We start from the raw sequence: 23,224 nt of genomic DNA, 5'->3' as shown, positions 1-23,224 counted from the left end.
GAGCCGATACACAATGCAAACATGATCAGCTCCACATTATATACAGTATATTAACTGAAGTTTGGACTCGACACATGAGTCCCTGTGATGTTTGTGATTCGTCACCACACCTGGGCTAACATACAGGGCCAACCAATAGGCTCGCAGTAGAGCCCTCTCAGTCACATCAATTCTACAGTCGATTCACTTTTTTCCAACACCAGATTTCTCAACACCTCTGGTCATGTATGACACAATTTCGTCATGTATTTTTAATCATAACACCTATTTAATATTTTATTAAAAAGTAAAATCATTACAAAGACTGATTACCACAGTTTTCTCCAAGATAATGGATTGTAGTGGGTGATAAGTGGTTTCAGTTCGCTTATGTCTGGAGGTGTTCTCTGTGTCTCCTGTCCAAGGCATAGGAGGGAGTGAGGGATGCATGGGTGGTTGGTTCTCCAGAGAGGCATTGGCTGTGATTAAGGTGCTTCTGTATGTATGGGGCCCTAGGAGACCCCTGCACCCTCAGAGGGTGATCCTGGCACAGTGGTGTTTGAGCTTGCAGGGCAGAACCCCACGGTTGAGCTGGTAGAAGTCCACTAGCTGGATCAGATCAGTGAAGCGCGTATGACCGTCATCTAGGCTGTAGAACAATTCCCCCTCTTCATCCACCTTACACATGCACGCAAACACACACAAACACACAAGCTTGAACAAGATGTTGTCTAAAAGAGAAGAGAAGTGCATATACCAAAACAAAGGGTTATACTCACCGGTAAGATCTGAAAGTGTTTGATTCTCTGTGTGTGACACAGTGACAGTACAAATGTATTGGGGTTGCTTTGGCTGTCCCTTAGAAGAAATACTCTGAAAACAAAGAAACGTCTCTCAGTTTCTTCAGGAACAACTTGGGACATTTTTGTTAACGTATTTCTGTCTGGTAAGTGTAAATTACACTACAATAAAATCCATACGTAAACTCTCTAGCTTGCAGTTTCAAAACACGCATAGAAAAGTGCCTGATGCTGCTCACCCATCAATCAGACCCTGTTGAGTGATTAAGAGGTGTGCTTCGTCTCTGGACAATTTGCTGTGGAACCAGGGCTGGGCCATATGGAGAGCTGCAAAACACACAGGACGACTATGGTGATTTTCATTAGGCACCAAACAGAAGAAAACATACAGAAACAGTGAGTGACTACCTGAACTTGTCCAATAAAAAATGCTTGTTTTAATTAGCCGTTGCAAAATAATACATTTGATGGGTGCTTATATTTGTCCTATTTCACACACGTACAAGTGTGTATTAACACACATATGGGAATTGGAAATGTTTTTTCGCATATGTGAACTCTCCCTGAGACATCCTCAGAGAGTGGGGTCATGGCCAGGCTCTGCCATTATCTACGGCAACCCTGGAAGAATTAGGGTTAAGCGCCTTGCTCAAGGGCACAGACAGATTTTTAACCTTGTCAGCTCGGGGATTCGAACTAGCGACCATTCGGATACCAGCCAAACACTCTAACCGCTAGGCTACCTGCCGCCAAAAACGTATTGCTACGGTGTGCACTAATGAATACGACCCATGTTTCAGAGGGAGAGGACACGACACTAGTGGCTGAGTCATTAAGCACATTGTATCTGGTTAGGAGAGTCATGTGGCTGTGGCTGCATTCCTGGGAGTTGCTGCTTGCATGTTGAAAGTGGCCTTCTACTAACCTATGTTTGACATGGGACTCTGAGAGGTGGACGGGCTTCCATGAGAGCTCAGACGGTGGCAGCTTTTCCTCTGAAGGGAGAGAGTGAAGAACAGTTCAAGTGTCACATGCTTGGACTATTTTCACATTGGTTCACCATCATTTCATACCTTATACAACTGACGCGTCAAATTTTGGGCATTAATAAAGCATCTGTTGTCAGGTATTCAGTCATGGTAAAATAATCCTTTATGTGTTATTGCAGGACCAGTGTCACAGTGCTGAGTAGAGAGAAATGATGTCAGAGAGCGAACCAATAGCCTACCCTCCATGAGAGCCCCTCCTCTACGGCTACGGACAGCGCCTCCGATGGGTTCTCGATCACCCGGCTCTTGTGTCCTGAGAAGTCCATGGCCACCAAGGAGTTCTCTGAGATACTTCTCTTGAAATATACATAATGTTTGAGGTAGTATACATTATTATGAGTATACAGTGTAAAAATTATACAGAAGTGCTGCCATCTAGTGTCTGAGAAGTGTGACTGAGTATCATTTCTAGATGATTCGGAGCAGAATGTGCTCCAGTGAATGGGGATTACGAATAGAACGACACATGGGCACATAGCATTGATTATAGTCCCTTAAGCTGTCATAGTCACTGGTTTTAAATAATCAAACTCAAAAGAAAATACTTCTTATCAGGATTAGTGAGAGGCCTTTAAATTGCCATGGTTTGCCCCTCTATCACCCCTAACCTCAGGATCCTTAAGGGCAGTCGTCACAAAGTGACTACTGTTTACTTTAAGGATAGAAACATTCCAATCCTTCTAAGACTCTCTGAATGGTCTGGGTCCATTCAGACGATGTAAAGATAATTCTGGGGCTCCCAGGCATCATTGTGCAAACAAACTGATTGCTCCTTTCCTTGGTTTGGTTTCATTGTGATTTGATTCTTTGTCTGGTGGGCTAGTCTTACGGCATGTCATGATCTAGGCTATAACAGCTGTATGCCAGGGTAAAGGAGATTAAGCAAGCCTGTTCCCAGAGGGTTAGTCTAAGTGTGTGTCCGTAATGGCACCCTATTTCCTATATAGTGCACTACTTTTGACCAGGGACCATAGGGTATCCCATAGGGCCTTAGTAAAAAAAGTACACTATTTGAGATGCATCCTAGCCCTTCCCTGTGCAGCACTGAGCTCAGGGTCCCAGCCCCATGCCTGGACACTCTTTGCGTTCTTCTGACAGCAAAGCAGGGGTGACGAGTTGTTAAGTCTGAGAGCAGCTGATCTACGGTTATTTTTAGAGGAGACAGGCTGGATGTTCCAGTGCCCATAATAGAACATGTGTTTACTCATACAGAATACTCGCATTTGAGGGGGAAATATTATTCTGAAAAATGAATCCAGTATGAATACTGACTGTGTGTCATGTGTCATGTGCTGTTAAACTGTGTATCAGCACATTGGTATTTACACATCACTTACCATAGGTGAAGTTTTCTGTTTCTGGTGTGGTTGAATGAAGTTTTGGTACAGCTGCATCCCATACTGCAACACAAAACATGAGCATGTTTCAAAAGGCAAGCCTTTAGATGTGTAGACACTTGACAGAGTTTGGATGTGATAAGGGGGGCAGCATGGTGACTGTACCTTAAAGAGGCGCATGGCAGTGACCCAGCAGGTTCTGGTTTGCTCGTCATCTGCACACAACAACTTGAGGTCTCGTGGAGAGCCACACTTAGTAGACTGGAGTGGAGGATCATCATGAAGAGAAAGCATGAGTTTACCAAACATAACTCGGAACTGACTTGCCTTTCTTAATTGTCCCTGATGGGATAAATAAAGTTATATTGAATTGAATAACTTAACATGTTAAAACCTTTACAGAAAACACCAAATATAGGTTTATAGATAGAGAAAGTAAAAGTACCTTGACACAGAAGCCATAGTCCGTAGGCGCTCCGTGTATCTTTCTCGCTGATAGGAACGTGTAGACGTCGCTGTCACTGAACTCAGCAATGAACTGGAGATGCCTTGGTTCCTGTGAATAGAAAACAAGAAATGTCTCAAATCTCCACATGCCTTTCAGTGTCCCCTTTACGTCACATTATCCCCCCCCCCCAACACATAATGCTCCATTGCAATGAAGGGTTGGGTTCTCGCATTCCACTGTAGAGTAGACTCAAGTTCCATTACAAATCCAACTATGTGAGGGATCAGGGTAGAAATGTGAACAATGCAGGAAATGTAGAAATGTCTCAAATCTCCACATGCCTTTCAGTGTCCCCTTTACGTCACATTATCCCCCCCTATGCTCCATTGCAATGAAGGGTTGGGTTCTCGCATTCCACTGTAGAGTAGACTCAAGTTCCATTACAAATCCAACTATATGAGGGATCAGGGTAGAAATGTGAACAATGCAGGGCTGCCCAGTGTGAAGACAGATGCTAAGAAAATAAAGACTGCAATGTCATACCACTTGGCCATTATACATGTACATCTGTGTGAGCTTAGTGGGCTGGTCAGCGTAAGGAAAAGCTAGCAGTTAAGGCATGTGGTATAATGCCAGTCTGTAGTATGTTGGTCACTGTGACAATAGTAAAGAGGGACTAGCTTGAAGTTTTTGTCTGCATCACAAATGGCACCCTCACAAATGGCACCCTACTCCCTTTATAGCACACTAATGTTGACCAGAGCCCTATGAGTCCAAGAGCACTGAATAGGGAATAGGGTGCCATTTAGGACAAAGATTCACATCAACCTGGTCCATTGTGATCACAGAATAAAAAGAGATCATTGTTTTAGCTGCAGACCCCTTAAAATTGAGAGGTGGGATGAATTTGGCACACTTCAACATAGTCAAGCAAATAATATTGCCCTATCCATTACACTGTAGGTGTGGCTAGTGTTTGAGATAGGACCAAATATGTGACAAAGTGATAAGAGATTTATTTATACAATAAGAACACTGTCAGGGAGCCAAGGCAAAAGAGATTTACCAAGCAGAGAAGCACAAAGCAAACCATTGTTCAAACGTTGTGGGAATGCGACACAACATTCTCACTTCTCTGTCGCACAGTGTAAAGAACAGGTAGGTATAGTTGTCTGTGTTTGTGGTGACTGACTGACTGGCAATGTGTAGGACACAAACCAAAAATGTAGCCAAAACCAATTTACACATCATAAATCACTTCATATCAAACTAAAAGAATGAAGTCAGACCTAACATCTCTAACTAATTGCGTCACCTATATTGGAGATAGCAAACCTGGGTCTTTTTGTGCTCTAGTCTTTTTGTGCTCTAGTCTTTTTGTTCTCTAGTCTCTTCTGTTGTTGGGAGAGGGAGAAGTGGTTGGCTTGGCACAGTGCTGTGCACGTCTAAGCCTCACCTGTCAGCATTGGGTGTTGAGGGCTCAGTCCCTGGCAGAGGCATGCCAGCTGACCAAAGGGAAATATAGCTCAACCAGTTCCACAAAGCAGCCAGGGGACAATAGAGCTAGCTAGTCCCCTACTGTACACCACACCACGCTGGCACATTGACACACTTATCAAATTATCCCATAGACAGCCAGCGAAAACAAGTTAAATTATCTCCTTGAATTTAGTTGCTTTTTGCAAAAACATACTTTTTGCTTTTTAACATACAGAATTATTTTAGGAAGGAAATCTATTCCATTCATATTGTAATGAATTAATGTTTCATTGAAATCTGGAAAACTTGACAGTTACTTAAGAAACATTTCTTGAGTGCACACTAATATATCAATGATATTGACTGACCTTTGATGTCCCCTTGTTGGAGAAGTAGAGACCTGACCTCCTCAAGACAAAGTAGAACTTCTTCCAAGACTTCCTGCCTTGTTCTTTGGCATGGAGGTGCCCATGGATCTCTGGACAAGTGCTTGAGTTGAGAAAAGTCTGTTGGACAGAAAATAGTCCCTAAATACTGTAGCAGCAACACTGAGGGGCAGTTTCCTGGACACAGATTAAGCCTGGTCTTGGACTTGCAAGCAAACTCACTGAAGAATCTCCTTTGAAAGGGCTTATTAGTCCAGGACTTGGCTTAATCCGTGTCCAGGAAACTGGCCCCAAATCTGTAACTTTAAAGTGAAGATACTGTACATGTAGAATGTAGCTTGAGGGATACCTGTATTAGCTGAGAATGGTTCATCATCCCATTGGTTTCACTTGATATGGACACCATGTGATCTGGGAAAGAATCCTATCAACATGAAAACAACATCAGTCATAACAACACACATGCTCTTTACATCAACTAATACTTATTGGTCCAGCAGAGTGCATTAAGAAAACAGGTGGTATAATGTATAAATGAGTACACACATTTCTTTGCTAATATCACACCCTCGTCTTACCAGCGGTTTATTGAAGAATTCATATTTGGCATAGTTCTTCCGGAAATATAGCCGACTGTCTGTGTCCATGCCCCAACCGGACAGCACCTCCATAACAGATTCATGATCTTCTATGATTCTTTCTGGTAGATACAAGAGAAAGAAATGTCAATGTAGAGACCACAACAAGCAGAAGAAATGGACAGAGAGGAAAGTGAGAAACAAGTCTCTGAATGTCCTTGAGTGGCCCAGCCAGAGCCCGGACTTGAACCCGATCGAACATCTCTGGAGAGACCTGAAAATAGCTGTGCAGCAACGCTCCCCATCCAACCTGACAGAGCTTGAGAGGATCTGCAGAGAAGAATGGGAGAAACTCCCCAAATACAGGTGTGCCAAGCATGTAGCGTCATACCCAAGAAGACTCGAGGCTGTAATCGCTGCCAAAGGTGCTTCAACAAAGTACTGAGTAAAGGATCTGAATACTTTTGTAAATGTCAAATTTCAGTTGTTTTTATTTTATAAATGTGCAAAGATTTCTACAAACCTGTTTTTGCTTTGTCATTATAGGGTATTGTGTGTAGGTTGATGAGGAAAAAAAACAATTAAATCAATTTAAGAATAAGGCTGCAACGTAACAAAATGTGGAAAAAGTCAAGGGGTCTGAATACTTTCCGAATGCACTGTATGCTTAATTAGCATACAGTATTTCAGAACGTGACCTACCGCTTGCATGTCAATATCAGACTGGGAAGAATTGACGTTCGCAATCTCCCCCTATCTGCAAGCGTAGCCAATGACATTACCTCTTATTGACATCTGACTTAAACCAACCAATTAGAATACATAAACATTAAATACACATTTCTGCAGTGGCAAGTGGAAACATAACTAACCACGTTACACATACAGTACATTACAGTGGTTATTTGTTCATAATCACAAAAGCAATATAAACACGTTTAGTGCCCAGGGCCCACATTCAGTACAATCAGACCTGTGTCACAGCAGGGCATGTGCTTTGCTACCTTTAAAAACATTACACTGTGCAGATTGATTATTAACACTTTATCTAGAGATAGATTAATAAATAACTTAAGGTGGGAGTTACAGTATGAGTCCTGGCTCTGTGGGTATTATTAGGGGTTCACAGCAAAGACAACAAAGAATTATTGTTATTGTCAGAATCTTTTTTTGACATGGTCAAATAACTCAAGCATAGATTGGTAACTTTTTTCCTAATTTGGCACACTGAAACAATAAGTAACTTGTTAAAGTTAAAATGTGTATGTAGGTGTCTTTCCTCATGCTGAACAAATTTGCCTCAAGGACCCATAAGGTCCATTGGGAGAGATTTTCCTCCATCTTGGACATTTTTGAAAACATATTCTCAGTAACCATAAGTTCAAATAACGCTGGTATGTAGACCCATGGTACATCTCTTAACTTAGTTTGACAAAAGCTAAGGTATTGGTTAAGAGATGGCGGAGTTATTGATGAATCAGGAAATCTGATTTTACGTGTCCATTTAAAATCCTTTGTAAATCCATTCCACAATGGCCTATCAACTTGAATCGTTTTAGGGTTATCAAAGGCATTACCATGATAAATCATGTTACGTTTGGCATTGATATCTTTTAAAATAAGGAAAGTAATAAGAATTCACTTTTTTGACTATATAGCGTTAATGCTTAAAATAATCATAAATATTATTCTCAAGGACTAATTAAGCAATAATACATGAGAGGCCATGTGTTATGACATTTTTCGCCGAGTGAATGATAAAAATGTCATAACACATGGACTTGAGTGTATTATTGCTGTTATACAATGGGTTACCAGCATTAAAAATGCAAGATTATTTCCCAAACCACACATTTTTCAACAAAGCATGATGCTACATTCACGACCACTGGTTGTCAAGTGCAATTTTTGGGGTTATATGGTCGTTAGTTATTTTCGTATTGACTGTCAAAAACTACCCAAGCACTGGTTGATAGTTCCAGAACTTTGCAGGTTGCTATTGCTAGCTAGCCAACTACACAGCCAACACAATCACTTCAGCTGGAAAGACCGCAAACCAGCACCATTTCATTTCGTTTTACCGGTTTCTCCATTGACATTTAATTTATATATCCATAAAATGATGCGGATTGACTGGCTGAGGAAAGCTGCCTGTCTATCTCGTACCGAAATGACATTATTTTGGGACACAGTGGAGATCGAATTTCAATATTGCAACAATGTTGCAAATGTCGGAGAGAATGTCTAGATGCTTTTTACAGTGGAGATCAAGTTTATAAGTTGCATGGCTGGGCAGATGAGACAGTGGATCTGTAAAAGTAGTAGTAGTATTAGTAGTGCGTTGCTAGGTAACGACATAAACAATGCCACTTTTTATTGAATGTGGCCATGTGTATGTTTTCTAGTATAAACTGAGTGTACAAAACATTATGAACACCTTCCTAATATTGAGTGGCACACTCAAACCAGTGTGCCTGGCACCTACTACCATATCCCGTTCAAAGGCACTTAAATCTTTTGTCTTGCCCATTCACCCTCTGAATGGCACACATACACAATCCATGTCTCAATTGTCTCAAGGCTTAAAAATCCTTCTTTAACCTGTCTCCTCCCCTTCATCTACACTGATTGAAGTGGATTTAACAAGTGACATCAATAAGGGATCATGGCTTTTACCTGGATTCACCTGGTCAGTCTGTGTCATGGAAAGAGTTCTTAATGTTTTGTACACTCAGTGTACAGTATGTGTAGTATATGTCTAGTATATCATGGGCAGGATAGACTAACAATGGGAATTCCAAACCACCCATTGTAAAAAAGTCAGATTCACTCCAAATTTGGTCTTTGGACTCGTCCCTAAATAGCATGAGAAAATAATGTTGATGCATTCAAAGATGGCCACACTATACCAGTAGATACTATAAAAATATTATCATTATTATTATATTATTATTATTATTATATCATGAACCATACGTCCAAATGACACCAAATGTGGAATGAAGGTCCATGGTACATGCCTCAACTTTGTTTGGGAAAAGCTAAGGGATTGGTCAAGATGAGTTATTGATAAATCAAAAATCAGATTTAACATGCCCATTTAAAGCACTGTAAATCCACTCCACAGTGACCTATCAACTTGAAACTTGTCATCGCTATCATGGACGTCCCTAAGATGAACCACACGGAATATAGTATTGATATCTCAAAAAACATTATCAAATAATTATTTGCATACAGTGGGGGAAAAAAAGTATTTAGTCAGCCACCAATTGTGCAAGTTCTCCAACTTAAAAAGATGAGAGAGGCCTGTAATTTTCATCATAGGTACACGTCAACTATGACAGACAAATTGAGAAGAAAAAAAATCCAGAAAATAAAATAGTAGGATTTTTTATGAATTTATTTGCAAATTATGGTGGAAAATAAGTATTTGGTCACCTACAAACAAGCAAGATTTCTGGCTCTCACAGACCTGTAACTTCTTCTTTAAGAGGCTCCTCTGTCCTCCACTCGTTACCTGTATTAATGGCACCTGTTTGAACTTGTTATCAGTATAAAAGACACCTGTCCACAACCTCAAACAGTCACACTCCAAACTCCACTATGGCCAAGACCAAAGAGCTGTCAAAGGACACCAGAAACAAAATTGTAGACCTGCACCAGGCTGGGAAGACTGAATCTGCAATAGGTAAGCAGCTTGGTTTGAAGAAATCAACTGTGGGAGCAATTATTAGGAAATGGAAGACATACAAGACCACTGATAATCTCCCTCGATCTGGGGCTCCACGCAAGATCTCACCCCGTGGGGTCAAAATGATCACAAGAACGGTGAGCAAAAATCCCAGAACCACACGGGGGGACCTAGTGAATGACCTGCAGAGAGCTGGGACCAAAGTAACAAAGCCTACCATCAGTAACACACTACGCTGCCAGGGACTCAAATCCTGCAGTGCCAGACGTGTCCCCCTGCTTAAGCCAGTACATGTCCAGGCCCGTCTGAAGTTTGCTAGAGTGCATTTGGATGATCCAGAAGAGGATTGGGAGAATGTCATATGGTCAGATGAAACCAAAATATAACTTTTTGGTAAAAACTCAACTCGTCGTGATTGGAGGATAAAGAATGCTGAGTTGCATCCAAAGAACACCATACCTACTGTGAAGCATTGGGGTGGAAACATCATGCTTTGGGGCTGTTTTTCTGTAAAGGGACCAGGACGACTGATCCGTGTAAAGGAAAGAATGAATGGGGCCATGTATCGTGAGATTTTGAGTGAAAACCTCCTTCCATCAGCAAGGGCATTGAAGATGAAACGTGGCTGGGTTTTCAGCATGACAATGATCCCAAACACACCGCCCGGGCAACGAAGGAGTGGCTTCGTAAGAAGCATTTCAAGGTCCTGGAGTGGCCTAGCCAGTCTCCAGATCTCAACCCCATAGAAAATCTTTGGAGGGAGTTGAAAGTCCATGTTGCCCAGCGACAGCCCCAAAACATCACTGCTCTAGAGGAGATCTGCATGGAGGAATGGGCCAAAATACTAGCAACAGTGTGTGAAAACCTTGTGAAGACTTACAGAAAACGTTTGACCTGTGTCATTGCCAACAAAGGGTATATAACAAAGTATTGAGAAACTTTTGTTATTGACCAAATACTTATTTTCCACCATAATTTGCAAATAAATTCATAAAAAATCCTACAATGTGATTTTCTGGATTTTTTTTCTTCTCATTTTGTCTGTCATAATTGACGTGTACCTATGATCAAAATTACAGGCCTCTTTTTTCCCCACTGTATGTAACGCTAATGCTCAAAATCATCTGCAATCATCTTCTCCTCATGAACCATACGTCAGATTCAGTCCAGATTTTGTATTTAGACTCACTACTGTTGATGCATTCAAAGTCGGCCACGCTACACCACTAGATGGCACAATATCACACCAGGGCTATAAGAACTGAACTGATGGACATGGGGCCATTACATTTGTTATGTAAACCTTATGTATACATCCTTAAAAGCTGTGTGAATATAAAGTCACTAAAACATTAGATGGCTGCACCAGACCATTTGGTGGCACTATAGATGTCATTGGCACCAGTGGCACCATAGGATACTAGAGCAATAACTATTGATCAAGTGGACTTTGTCTCTTGCAAATGAATGTTAGATTAAAATTATGCAGACGAACAATGTAAAACATATCTGTATAAATCACATATTGTTGCCCTATTATATGGTCTGAACGTAGTGTGGATATTTTATTAGGGACAATTTGAAACCGGAAGTCCTACCTCTTGCGCAGCCAGCGTATATATATATTTATATTAAACTCAATATATTAAGTAATTCATTAAAAAATGATTACCTGCTGCACTCAAAGACGCAACCTACCGCACTAGACAACGTCACTTGCGTCATCCTTGTGGTATTGAGAGATAAACATGGTAATGCTGATTGCACATAAAGAAAGATAGTTCCTACATGATCGAGTGCTTTGTTATCCAACTGATCTTGTGTAATTTATGTCATCCTGTGAATCCCGTTCATTGTTGCTCAAAGCTATATTTATTATTTCAATTGATCAATGAACATTACTCAATCCCTTGAACCTCAAATGCATATGAACTGTTCCAATGGAAAGCAGCGGTTTGGAGGCAGTCATCTGGAATGCTGCACAGCAATTTGAGGCTGAGTTATTCCCATAATATAACCACGGTCGGGGCAAGGCGGGCATGGTCATCAGACCTCAATCCCCCTCAGGGTCTATTACAGCCAATAAAGCAACATCAGTCTAGTATCGTTAGAGAAGGGAAAAAAAGGTACCATTTCATCTCCACACAAGCACTGCATTAAGCGCTGAAAGGGCTTACAGAATGAGAACGAATAATGCAAGAATTGTACATCTAAGTTGAGTAGCACTTCATTACAAACTCAGTGAAAGCAGATGCACTTCAACTACTTCTATAACAGAAGCACAAGCTTTATTTGGCTTGACCAAGATGATGAGTGAATCAGACCAGAGATTGTTAGAGGAGGTTCAAAGGGCTCTAAAGGTCTAGAGGAACTAATGTGTGTCCCAAATGGCAGAGTCAAAAGTAGTGCACTATAAAGGGAATAGGTTGCCATTTGGGACATAACCTGTGCCTGCATAGAGGCACTGGAAAAGCAATCTTTTGTGTCAGTATGATATAACATGGCAAAAAACAGATGCTGAGATGCCTTGCTATGTAGTCATATGTAAGGTTCTTTATAGGGTTGCAAAATACTGGTTACTAGGTTTTCCAGAAATCCAGGTTAGAATATTTCTGGATTTAGGAGTGAATAAGCAGGAAATCCAGGAATCCACTAACCAGGATTTCTGGAAAACATGGGAATTTTGGAACCCTAGTTCTTTATAGTTGGACTTTTATGGCCTCTTTATAATGACAACAGTTAGGAGCCTGTTAGCTCAATGTTTCATCATCAGGAAACAATTGACTATTGGAATAAAAGAGGTCATGTTTTAGCTGACATTCTTTTCACAAGTTTATTTTCCAAAGGGTCATTGGTATTTTCCGCATACACTGAACAGAAATATAAACGCAACATGCAACAATTTCAACAGATTTGACTGAGTTACAGTTCTTATAAGGAAATCATTAGGCCCTAATCTATGGATTTCTGGGAATATGACTGGGAATACAGATATGCATATGTTGGTCACAGATACCTTTAAAAAAAGATAGGGAGTGGATCAGAAAACCAGTCAGTATCTGGTATATCTACCATTTGCCTCATGCAGCGCGACACATCTCCTTCATATCGAGTTGATCAGGCTGTTGATTGTGGCCTTTGGAATGTTGTCCCACTCCTCTTCAATGGCTTTGCGAAGTTGCTGGATATTGGCGGGAACTGGAACACACTGTCGTACACGTTGATCCAGAGCATCCCAAACATGCTCAATGGGTGACATGTCTGGTGAGTATGCAGGGCATGGAAGAACTGGGAAATGTTCAGCTTCCAGGAATTATATACAGATCCTTGCGACATGGGGCCGTGCATTATCATTCTGAAAAATGAGGTGATGGCAGCGGATGAATGACACAACAATGGGCCTCAGGATCTCGTCCCGGTATCTCTGTGCATTCAAATTGCCATCTATAAAATGCAATTGTGTTTGTTGTCTGTAGCTTATGCCTGCCCATACCATAACCCCACTGCCACCATGGGGCACTCTGTTCACAATGTTGACATCAGCAAACCGCTCGCCCACACAACGCCATTCACGCTGTCTGCCATTGCCCGGTACAGTTGAAACCAGGATGTATCCATGAAGAGCACACTTCTCCAGCGTGCCAGTAGCCATCGAAAGTGAGCATTTGCTGAAGTTGGTTACGACGCCGAACTGCAGTCTGGTCAAGACCCTGGTGAGGACGACGACCACGCAGATTAGCTTCCATGAGACTGTTTCTGACAGTTTGTGCAGAAATTATTCGGTTGTGCAAACCCACAGTTTCATCAGCTGTCCGGGAGCCTGGTCTCAGACAATCTCACAGGTGAAGAAGCTGGATGTGGAGGTCCTGGGCTGGCGTTGTTACACGTGATCTGCGGTTGTGAGGCCGGTTCGACGTACTGCCAAAATCTCTAAAACGACATTGGAGGAGGCTTATGGTAAAGAAATGAACATTACATTCTCTGGCAACAGCTCTGGTGGACATTCCTGCAGTCAGCATGCCAATTGCACGCTCACTCAAAACTTGATACATCTGTGGCATTGTGTTGTCTGACTAAACTGCACATTTTAGAGTGGCCTTTTATTGTCCCCAGCACAAGGTGCACCTGTGTAATGATCATGCTGTTTATTCAGTTTATTGATATGCCACATCAGTCAGGTGGATGAATTATCTTGGCAAAGGATAAATGCTCACTAACAAGGATGTAAACAAATCTGTGCACAAAATTTGACCGAAATAAGCTTTTTGTGCGTATGGAACATTTCTGGGATCTTTTACTTCAGCTCATGAAACATGCGACCAACACTTTACATGTTACATTTATATTTTTGTTCAGTTTAGCTCATCTAAAATTAACACATTTTCCTATAACGACATATACTGAGTGGAATTATCAATCACCTCAAAACATGTTTTCAAAATTACGCATTACAGTAAAAAGGGAGAAAAGGAGAGACTCAGAGGAACAATGCAGACTTTAGGACACACCTTACTAAACTGGTTAAATGACAACAGCACATCTCCAGCAAAATCAATGCTTTAAAGACTCAATGAAATAATGAACAGAACAGATGGATAAGTTATGCTGCTGAGAAATGGTAAGGCTACACCAGTAGGAAGATTGGAGTCACTGTTGCTGTACGATTAACTCTTTGCTGATCAACTTGTGGTATCTTTTCAAAGAGCAGAATCACACTGCAGTGTGCCACAGAAAGAGTAAAACAACTGGGTTCGGTTTAGGGTTCTGCACTCACTAAACTAGATATTGTGCACATCCTCATCACCATCATCATTACACAGTAATCTGATACTGTACTTGTAAAACTGACTTCTCTTTCTTAATTGCCCCTGGTGGGATAAATAACGTTGTATTGAATTGAAATCTTACCTATGCCTAGATGGGAGAGATGCTCAAACAGTGTCCAGCTGTGGTCGTCAATGCAATGATTCTTCAGGACAAACAGCTGGCATATGTCCCGGGCTGTGATGTCAGTCGGAACCTCTACTGCTCGACTTGTATTGTCCTCAGTATACACTTTGATTACCTGCAGTGAAACAAACACATTGACATGAACAACATCTGTATCAGAACAGTTCAGAGCTTGCTTTATATGTACATATAAAATACATTAAATATATACACATACGTACATTAAATAAATGTACATTAAATATACATCAAACTTGACAAATAACCAACAAGGCAAGAAATAGAGGTCGGAAGGCATCATTTCAAACACATGGGATGTTCAAATGTTCTCCAAGCCTTATCATATCAAATTGTATTTGTCACATACACGTTTATAGGATTTTAGGTAGGTCAACTCTCATCTTTAACAAAGTCCACGATAATTCTACCCCATAATCATTCAACCCACACACACCAACAGCACCAAATTCTTCCAAAAGTTGGTAAATGTGTCCCTGACAAAGTAGCCTACTGTGTGCAGGTTAGCGTTTTTCGTCATAAATCTTGTTCTGCAGACAGCTCTGCAGAGTGGTCACTAGCTGGCACAGCCACAAAGGCATAACATCTGATTGTAAACCTAACCACACTGCTAACCCTAATGCCTAACCCTAACCTAAAATTAAGACCAAAAAGCTAATTTTTGTTTTCATGAATTTTTATTTGGACATTGCAGCTGGCCTATCTAAGGGGAAATCGATCAGTTCTGCCTCCAGGACAAGACACATGACAATAAACGTCAACCTGCCTACTGCCTATTGCTCCAATTTTTACTTCACAACAGCTATATTACAGTTCTGCATTAAAAAGCTCTCAGAGAATCTCAACAGTCATGCAATATTAACACAAAACACCAAATAAACTACTAACAAATCATCTAACATCACAACTTACCCTTCTGTTGGGAGACAAGACTTGTGAATTTGAGCTAACTCTGCAGCCTATGTAGGGCTGAGTGCACAGCATTATAAACCAGGCTTTTAGTGAGGAACATGGAAACATGCATCAGACAGGCAGACCGTGCAGCGCTGAACAGAACAGAACCAAGCAGAGTAGAGTAGAGCAGCGAGTCAGTATCAGCTGGGAAGCGAAAAGTAGAGCCCTCTCTCTCTCTTTCTCCTCTCTTTACTGCAGTGGAGCGGAAATGAGCTAATTAGAAAGAGCTGCCTCTGAGCACAGCGTTTTCCTGACTACACAGATATATGTCACCGGGCTATGGCCCAATCACCTGCCACCTTTTTCCCAAGTAAAAGAGCCCAGGATCAGCCTGTTCTGCTCCACACAGCCCAGGAGGAGAAGAAAAAAAAGAGTCACAAGGCTCGCTCCCCCCCCTATTCACACAGCCATGGCAATTCGAGTTCTTCGCATAAAGCCCTGCATGAGCTTTAAAGCCATTACAAAGGTGCTGGTTAAATGTAATGTAATGTAACTCTGTCTAAAGTTGACAGGGGTGGGTGGGGAGAAGGGAGGAAGAGAGGCACAGTAAAGATCAACTGGCTGCCTCTTTCTGTGTGGATGGGTCTCTGTGCCTTGGTTTAAGGCAGATCGGTGGGGCAGGATGCGCCAGCCCTCGTTTGTGGAGTGAAACGAGGTCACAGTACTCCAGCAGAGTTAGCGTTAGTACTCTTAAGAAGCCCACAGCGAATCACAACCACCAGCTATTACATCACCCTTCAATGAAGTAAACAATCTAGTTTTTAAAATCAGTCAGTGACGAGATTTACAAGACCCAAAAAACACGTAAGGATTTCCCTTTGCAGGCACCTAACAAAAGCCAAGGGACTGCATTACTGGGTTTACTTTAACAGCTAATGTCCCCTTGCTGAGTTGTCCGTACAGTATGGACGGACAGGCTAATAATGACACACTGTAATCATCTCATACATTGCAGCAACACTGAAGTCACTGAGGTTGAAGTAGAAAGCCGAAGATGATAACAATCTCAAAGCCCAGAACACTTACTGTATAAAACATTACAATGCATCCAATGCATTTCCAGGGGTAGAAATGACAAAAGCAAAAAATAGATCAAGAGAGTGTGAATGAGCCTCTAAATCAGGCTGTGGAAAAAAACATCTAGGCAGGAATCCAGTTGTGTCCCTCTGTGGAAGTCACTTCCTGAGAATTTGCCAAATCAAATCTCCAAAGGATTGTGTTTCATGAGGAACAGGGCAGGGTTTGTCAGGGGGTGAAGAAGCTTTTAGTGCATTACTCCTGCAGACGACGGGTTGACATTAGTTCCTCCACACAAATACACTGGACATAATGCTATATTACACAAGGTTTAGGATTTTTGTGCCAGGAAGATATTTGAATATATTTATAGGAAACCCCTAGTCAACAAAACAATATAGGATTTGTGTTTTTTTTCCAATAGAATCCTATAGGATTTTCACAATCCTAAAGAATTTTGTGTCACCTCTTTCAGAATCCTATTGGACTGCTTTTTTCCTATTTGAAATCAAAAGTAATCATATTGGATCCTATAGGATTCTCACAATCCTAAAGAATTTTGTGTCACCTCTATCAGGATCCTATTGTAATCCTATTGGACACTTTCCTATTGGAAACAAAAGTAATCCTATTGGATCCTATAGGTTTTTGTCTTGTAGGATAGGCGTGCAAAATCAGCAGGGGATCAAATACTTTTTTCCCTCACTGTAGATATACTGAACAAAAATATAAATGCAACATGCAACAATTTCAAAGATTTTACTGAGTTACATTTCATATAAGGAAATCAGTCAATTGAAATAAATTCATTTGTCCCTAATCTATTGATTTCACATGACTGGAAATACAGATATGCATCTGTTGGTCACAGATACCTTTTTAAAAAAAAGTAGGGGCGTGGATCAAGAAACCAGTCAGTATCTGGTGTGACCACCATTTGCCTTATGCAGCGCATAAAGTTGATCAGGCTGTTGATTGTGGCCGGTGGAATGTTGGCCCACTCCTCTTCAATGGCTGTGCAAAGTTGCTGGATATTGGCGGTATGAAAATGTATGCGCTTACTTAACTGTAAGTCGCTCTGGATAAGAGCGTCTGCTAAATGACTAAAATGTAAATGTAATTTTGTCACCCCAATCAGAATCCTATTACAACTTTTTTTCTTAATTGAACCTATTCAATTATAGTTTGTTGTCATTTGTTCCAGTGCAATACAACATGAATTACAACATTTTAGTTGCTTGGAAACAACAGTTCTATATGACTACCGGTACAGTGCACCTTTTTCAATGAAACACTCAAAACGAATGATGACAGAACATTTCTGTATTCATTTTGAGCTATTGCTTTACGAAAATGCTACACATGCATTATAAAGTACTGTAGTGTTACGCCTTGATCACACCGACAGCGTCATTGCGTTTTGGTACACCAGAAGTACATTCATTTCCAATGGAACGCTGCGTTTGCCTTGCAGCACTGCATGGTAGAGGCAGTTGCAGTGTGTTCTGTGTGGTGAATACGTTGGATTTATCGAACGTATGCATAACATTGTATGCGTAGACAGCTCGACAGAAATGGTAGCAGAAGGTGAATGTTGAACTTTTGTTGCACAAATATCAAGATCTGCTGTGTACCACTTTGCGCAATGACGCTGTAGGTGTGATCGAGACGTTATGCATACTGCATGTAGCACTCAGTCTCCGTATATTTAGGAAGAAAACAAATATGGCCTGTATGTCCTTCGAGTGATCCGCAAAGCTAGATATAATCTGTGTGCATATCTCTTGACTAATATCTATGTTTACCCACTTAAGAGAGCTTTGGCCAAATATTTGGTGAGGTTCTTAAAAATGCATTCAACACTCAGCAATAAAATCTGCTGGTTCTGTCCTCATTTGGTGTCCTTTGGTGAACTACACTCTGTATCTGGAGATAAAAGATTGCAGACAGCAAAAGTTCACAACTAACTAACAGTAAAAACAAAGTGCAGTTTATTCTAATGAATCCTTCAACAGTCTGAGCCAACACTAGCTCCTACATGCGCCGGCTGCTCCTATATGGATTTGATCATAGCATGTTGGATGTTTCAACTAGGGTTGAAATGACTGACCTCGGTATCCATGATAAATCATTTGGTCTAGGGAGTCAAATGAATGGCGAAGCCAGATAAAATGCTGCTGTGAACTGCTGCTTTCTGTATCAATGAGCACAAAGAGGTGCATTCATTCATCAGGTATCCATGCTACTCCAAATTCACTTTTCTAAAGTGTCATTATACTAATATAGTCATTGTGGTTGCTTTACAAAAACCTTTCCTAGAAAGACTGATAAAGTCTTAAGCTGCAATTTTCTACCAATTTGTATATTCTCTTCATTATACTATGTCCAAAGATAACACTCAAATATTATAACAAATCCCAAGAGGATTGAATACGTAAGTACTGCTTAATGCCTCAGTTGAAGTGAAAAGTAGCCCAGAGCACATGCGGGCAACTTGGTGTGCTCGCGATTAACTTCAGATAATCACAGTCGCTCTGGAACTGCGGGAACTTAACACAATGACATACACTGTGCAGGGACTGACATGGGAGAGAGCTGAGGGAAATAAGATAAGAGTTGGGCAACAGTGATAACGGTGATGACAGGGCTAAGCAGTGCTACGAGCTATGAACCAGTACTAACTGCAACCCAAATTCTACCCCCGGCCTTCCCTGTCAACGGCAACATAGTTGTACATACAAATCGTACTGAAACTCCGGGAGTAAAGGAACATGGTCTTTCATTGAGACAGAAAAGGGAGGGAAAATTCAGACATATACCCTGGCCTAAATATAGCGTTGTTAGCAAAGCATAGACTGCTCTATAAGTCCTCTTTATCTCAAGGACAAGATTGCGGATACCAGTTTACTAATTTGTGTTTACTGGTTTTACCTTGAACTCCACTCCCACAGCTGCAGCACTATCTGTGAGTGCCACAGCAGTGGCCTCAGCCCTGGGCTCGGCTCAGTGTGTAACAACCGTACATTCACAGTGCCCTTCACTACAGCAAAGAACTGGATAAGCTCAGAGTTAGCCAGGCTACTCCTCCACATGCTTCAACTCCCTGCCTGTCTGGACACGGCAGGCCTAGCTGCTACACCTGGACCTATGCAGTCTCTTTGTCCTACTGCTCTTATTCTGAGGCATTTTAGTTTAACATTGTGCAGCTGTATATTCTATGTTTCTGCCACGTAATGTCAAACCTTTCATTTCATGATTAATGCTAAACATATTTGAACAACACATTTTCAGGTAGTCATAACACCAAACCAATAATATGTTGGAGGACCATAAATAACCCTAGGTCGAACCTTTTACACATATAACAGTGGAAATCCTCAGTGGTTCAACAGGCAACAGGCTCACATAGAACCTTGAAATGGCTCACTCTAGTGTCATTTTTGTCAAACAGGTTTATAGACCGTTATAGACACATATTTCAACCTGTCAGATGTTTTGCATTCCAAATTATTTCTACATTTATCGTTAGTGTGATATCATCATGGCATTGAGCTGTCCTAGTCAGAGTTCACAGAGTCTTTTGAAATACGTGGACACAATTGTGTTTTAATGTCAACCATTGTTTTTTTAATAAGTGCTTAGACTGCAGAATTGTATCACATTTCTATTAAGCTGCTACTGTAAACATGCTACTGATAAAGATCCAGGGAAGCGCATGGTGCAAAATGTAGGCCAGCTTGTCTAGCTAACCTCAGAAGAAGCATAGGGGCTCCAATGACTGCCATATGTTGTACCTCAGCAGTAAAGAGGAAAACATACTGAAGACAAATCTATGAATTTAATGTAAATAAAGGAAATGTGATAAGTGATGGGAAACTGATATAAATACTGAAGCACAACCCAAAGGATCAGGTGAAAACTACTCTATCTCTGGATTTGACGTATGTATTTTCTGAACTCCAGGCCAAAATAGTTCAGAAAAGTTGATGAATAAACTGCTTTTCCACTTCTAGTTTCAGAGTGGTTTAGTTGAATCGCATTGTACTATTTAACACTGACACACTATTAGGATAGTTAAAGAAAGCAGAAGTCATGCACAGTGCGGCAAAGAGAGGAAGGTACAAGCACGTTTCCTACCCGCTTCTGAAGACAAAGTGGAGTAATGGCAGGCAAGGTGACTCTTCTCGCATGGAAGTTCATGCTTCTTTCTTCAGTACACAACAACTAAGGTAAAAAAATATCCATATATCTTAATTGTAAATACTGGTATTCTATAGATTATTTTAGAAAAATCAAACACGCAATGTCATACATAATATCTTAATATTCAGAAGACTCTTCGCCAAGTGATTCTACTGTATGCTATAGAATGCACATTGTATCGTATATCTCTACAGTGAGGTTGTGCACACTGAATGTGTGAGACAGAGACAGAGAAGTCATCTCTGTACAAGAAACTCCTCCTTTGTCCTTGGAAATCTGAAAAAAGATTTTTTTAAAGAAAGCCACTTTAACAAGCCACAAACAAGTCTTGATAAAAATTGTTCCAAGGAGGACTATAGTTTACAATGCAGAAGGTCAGAGAAAGCCAGAAAGCTAAAATGACTAAATATCAAGATTAAACATTTGACACAAAAGTGAATAGGTGTATTATCTATAGTAATATAGTTGCCCATTTCTAACAGCTCAGAGAATGTCTTTCCATTGGTACAAATGCAACATTAAGTAAAAAAAAATAAAAAATTATGCTGAAAAGGAAACCTGTGACTTAGTCAATGGCCAGTCATTTAGGAGAATTGACACCACTTTTTTTCTTTACCAGAACAATACGTTTGTCTATTCAACAATATCATTGTACTACAATCTCCTGCAATAAATCAAAATGTGAAGTGTATAAATGTTGTCAACTTTAGAATAATGTAATTTTCAAATATGTCCACAATAATATCTATCAAATCACATTTGACATGAATTTTCATATTTAATTTCTCCACATTTCGTATCGTAAAAAGCTTGTAAGTTAAGTGCATATATAGGGAATGGACAATAGTGCATTGCTGATTTCATATCTATATGACAGTACAGCAAGGAAAATACGTGTTTGAAACAACCTTGGAAGAATCCAAATCTCAGAAGGCAAAGAGGATTGGGGGAGGGGAGGAGGTTGGGAGACTGTGAATTGGGGGCTTCAAAATAGCTCTGCACCAAGTTGTTCCCACAGCCACAATTGCCACAATTCATCATCTACATCTGTTTTACTGTAAGGATGAACAAAGAAGTCTTTATGAAATGAGAGCAGGCTTATACAGTATGCATTAGAGTTAATGATGTAATAATGAAAGTCACTCTCAATGGTCTGATAAGGATGAGTTACACATCAAATAAAGATGTATTCAATCATTTCATCAATTGTAAAAGAAGATTTGGCCCTGAAAAAACCTTTATTTTAATTCCGACAACGCTAAACAATTATATTAGCTCCCTTGGCTATTCTGCCAAATGTTCCTGCTGATAAGCTTTAACTTGGATAAAAAGTTCAAGGAAGAGATAAAAGGGGAATTTGATAATGATGATAATAGTGGTGTTTTTGATGGAGAGTTCAAGCGTTTCTTATGTTTTATTAAAGGACAGCAGAAACATGTCCTTGGACACAGTAGACTAGAAACATCCAAGAGTGCTAGATCTCTTTTCATAAAACCCAGTAATGCAATTAGCTAGGCCCTATAATGGGTCACAGCCGAAAAGGGACCAGAAATGCATTGTTAGATACAGTTGAAGTCGGAAGTTTACATACACCTTAGCCAAATACATTTAAACTCAGTTTTTCACAATTCCTGACATTTAATCCTAGTAAAAATTCCCTGTCTTAGGGCAGTTAGGATCACCACATTATTTTAAGAATGTGAAATGTCAGAATAATAGTAGAGAGAATTATTTCTTTCAGCTTTTATTTCTTTCATCACATTCCCAGTGGGGTCAGAAGTTTACATACACTCAATTAGTATTTGGTAGCATTGCCTTTAGATTGTTTAACTTGGGTCAAACGTTTCGGGTAGCCTTCCACAAGCTTCCCACAATAAGTTGGGTGAATTTTGGCCCATTCCTCCTGACAGAGCTTGTGTAACTGAGTCAGGTTTGTAGGCCTCCTTGCTCGCACACGCCTTTTCAGTTCTGCCCACAAATGTTCTATTGGATTGAGGTCAGGGCTTTGTGATGGCCACTCCAATACCTTGACTTTGTTGTCCTTAAGCCATTTTGCCACAACTTTGGAAATATGCTTGGGGTCATTGTCCATTTGTAAGACCCATTTGCGACCAAGCTTTAACTTCCTGACTGATGTCTTGAGATGTTGTTTCAATATATCCATATAATTTTCCTTCCTCATGATGCAATCTATTTTGTGAAGTGCACCAGTCCCTCCTGCAGTAAAGCACCCCCACAGCATGATGCTGCCACCCCCGTACTTCACGGTTGGGATGGTGTTCTTCGGCTTGCAAGCAACCACCGTTTTCCTCCAAACATAATGATGGTCATT

The 23,224-nt window shown here is 40.6% G+C and overlaps 1 protein-coding gene across 5 annotated transcripts in view; it reads right to left on the bottom strand.

The window, feature by feature from the left end:
- Nucleotides 1-246: 246 nt before the first annotated feature.
- The window catches only part of grb14 (growth factor receptor-bound protein 14), a 48,548-nt gene continuing 25,570 nt past the window's right edge, over nucleotides 247-23,224 (bottom strand). For 2 of the 5 annotated variants that reach the window (XM_041864790.1, XM_041864782.2), the window contains 13 exons: nucleotides 20,827-20,913; nucleotides 14,659-14,815; nucleotides 6,057-6,178; nucleotides 5,828-5,902; nucleotides 5,461-5,598; nucleotides 3,611-3,721; nucleotides 3,331-3,426; nucleotides 3,166-3,228; nucleotides 2,008-2,124; nucleotides 1,705-1,774; nucleotides 1,019-1,106; nucleotides 759-852; nucleotides 247-657 (listed from right to left, as the gene is read on the bottom strand). In XM_041864790.1, the coding sequence (XP_041720724.1) occupies nucleotides 511-657; nucleotides 759-852; nucleotides 1,019-1,106; nucleotides 1,705-1,774; nucleotides 2,008-2,124; nucleotides 3,166-3,228; nucleotides 3,331-3,426; nucleotides 3,611-3,721; nucleotides 5,461-5,598; nucleotides 5,828-5,902; nucleotides 6,057-6,178; nucleotides 14,659-14,815; nucleotides 20,827-20,913 (1,365 nt within the window). In that variant the 3' untranslated portion in view covers nucleotides 247-510. Of the gene's footprint in view, nucleotides 658-758; nucleotides 853-1,018; nucleotides 1,107-1,704; nucleotides 1,775-2,007; nucleotides 2,125-3,165; nucleotides 3,229-3,330; nucleotides 3,427-3,610; nucleotides 3,722-5,460; nucleotides 5,599-5,827; nucleotides 5,903-6,056; nucleotides 6,179-14,658; nucleotides 14,816-15,630; nucleotides 15,873-20,826; nucleotides 20,914-23,224 lie in introns of those variants that run through there. The other 3 variants (XM_041864819.2, XM_041864798.2, XM_041864809.2) reach the window with 3 other exon arrangements.

Source organism: Coregonus clupeaformis, chromosome 4 (assembly GCF_020615455.1).
Source record: "Coregonus clupeaformis isolate EN_2021a chromosome 4, ASM2061545v1, whole genome shotgun sequence".
NCBI lineage: Eukaryota > Metazoa > Chordata > Actinopteri > Salmoniformes > Salmonidae > Coregonus > Coregonus clupeaformis.
Note: the sequence above shows the minus strand (reverse complement) of the source record. Positions and strands in the feature narration are given on the sequence as shown.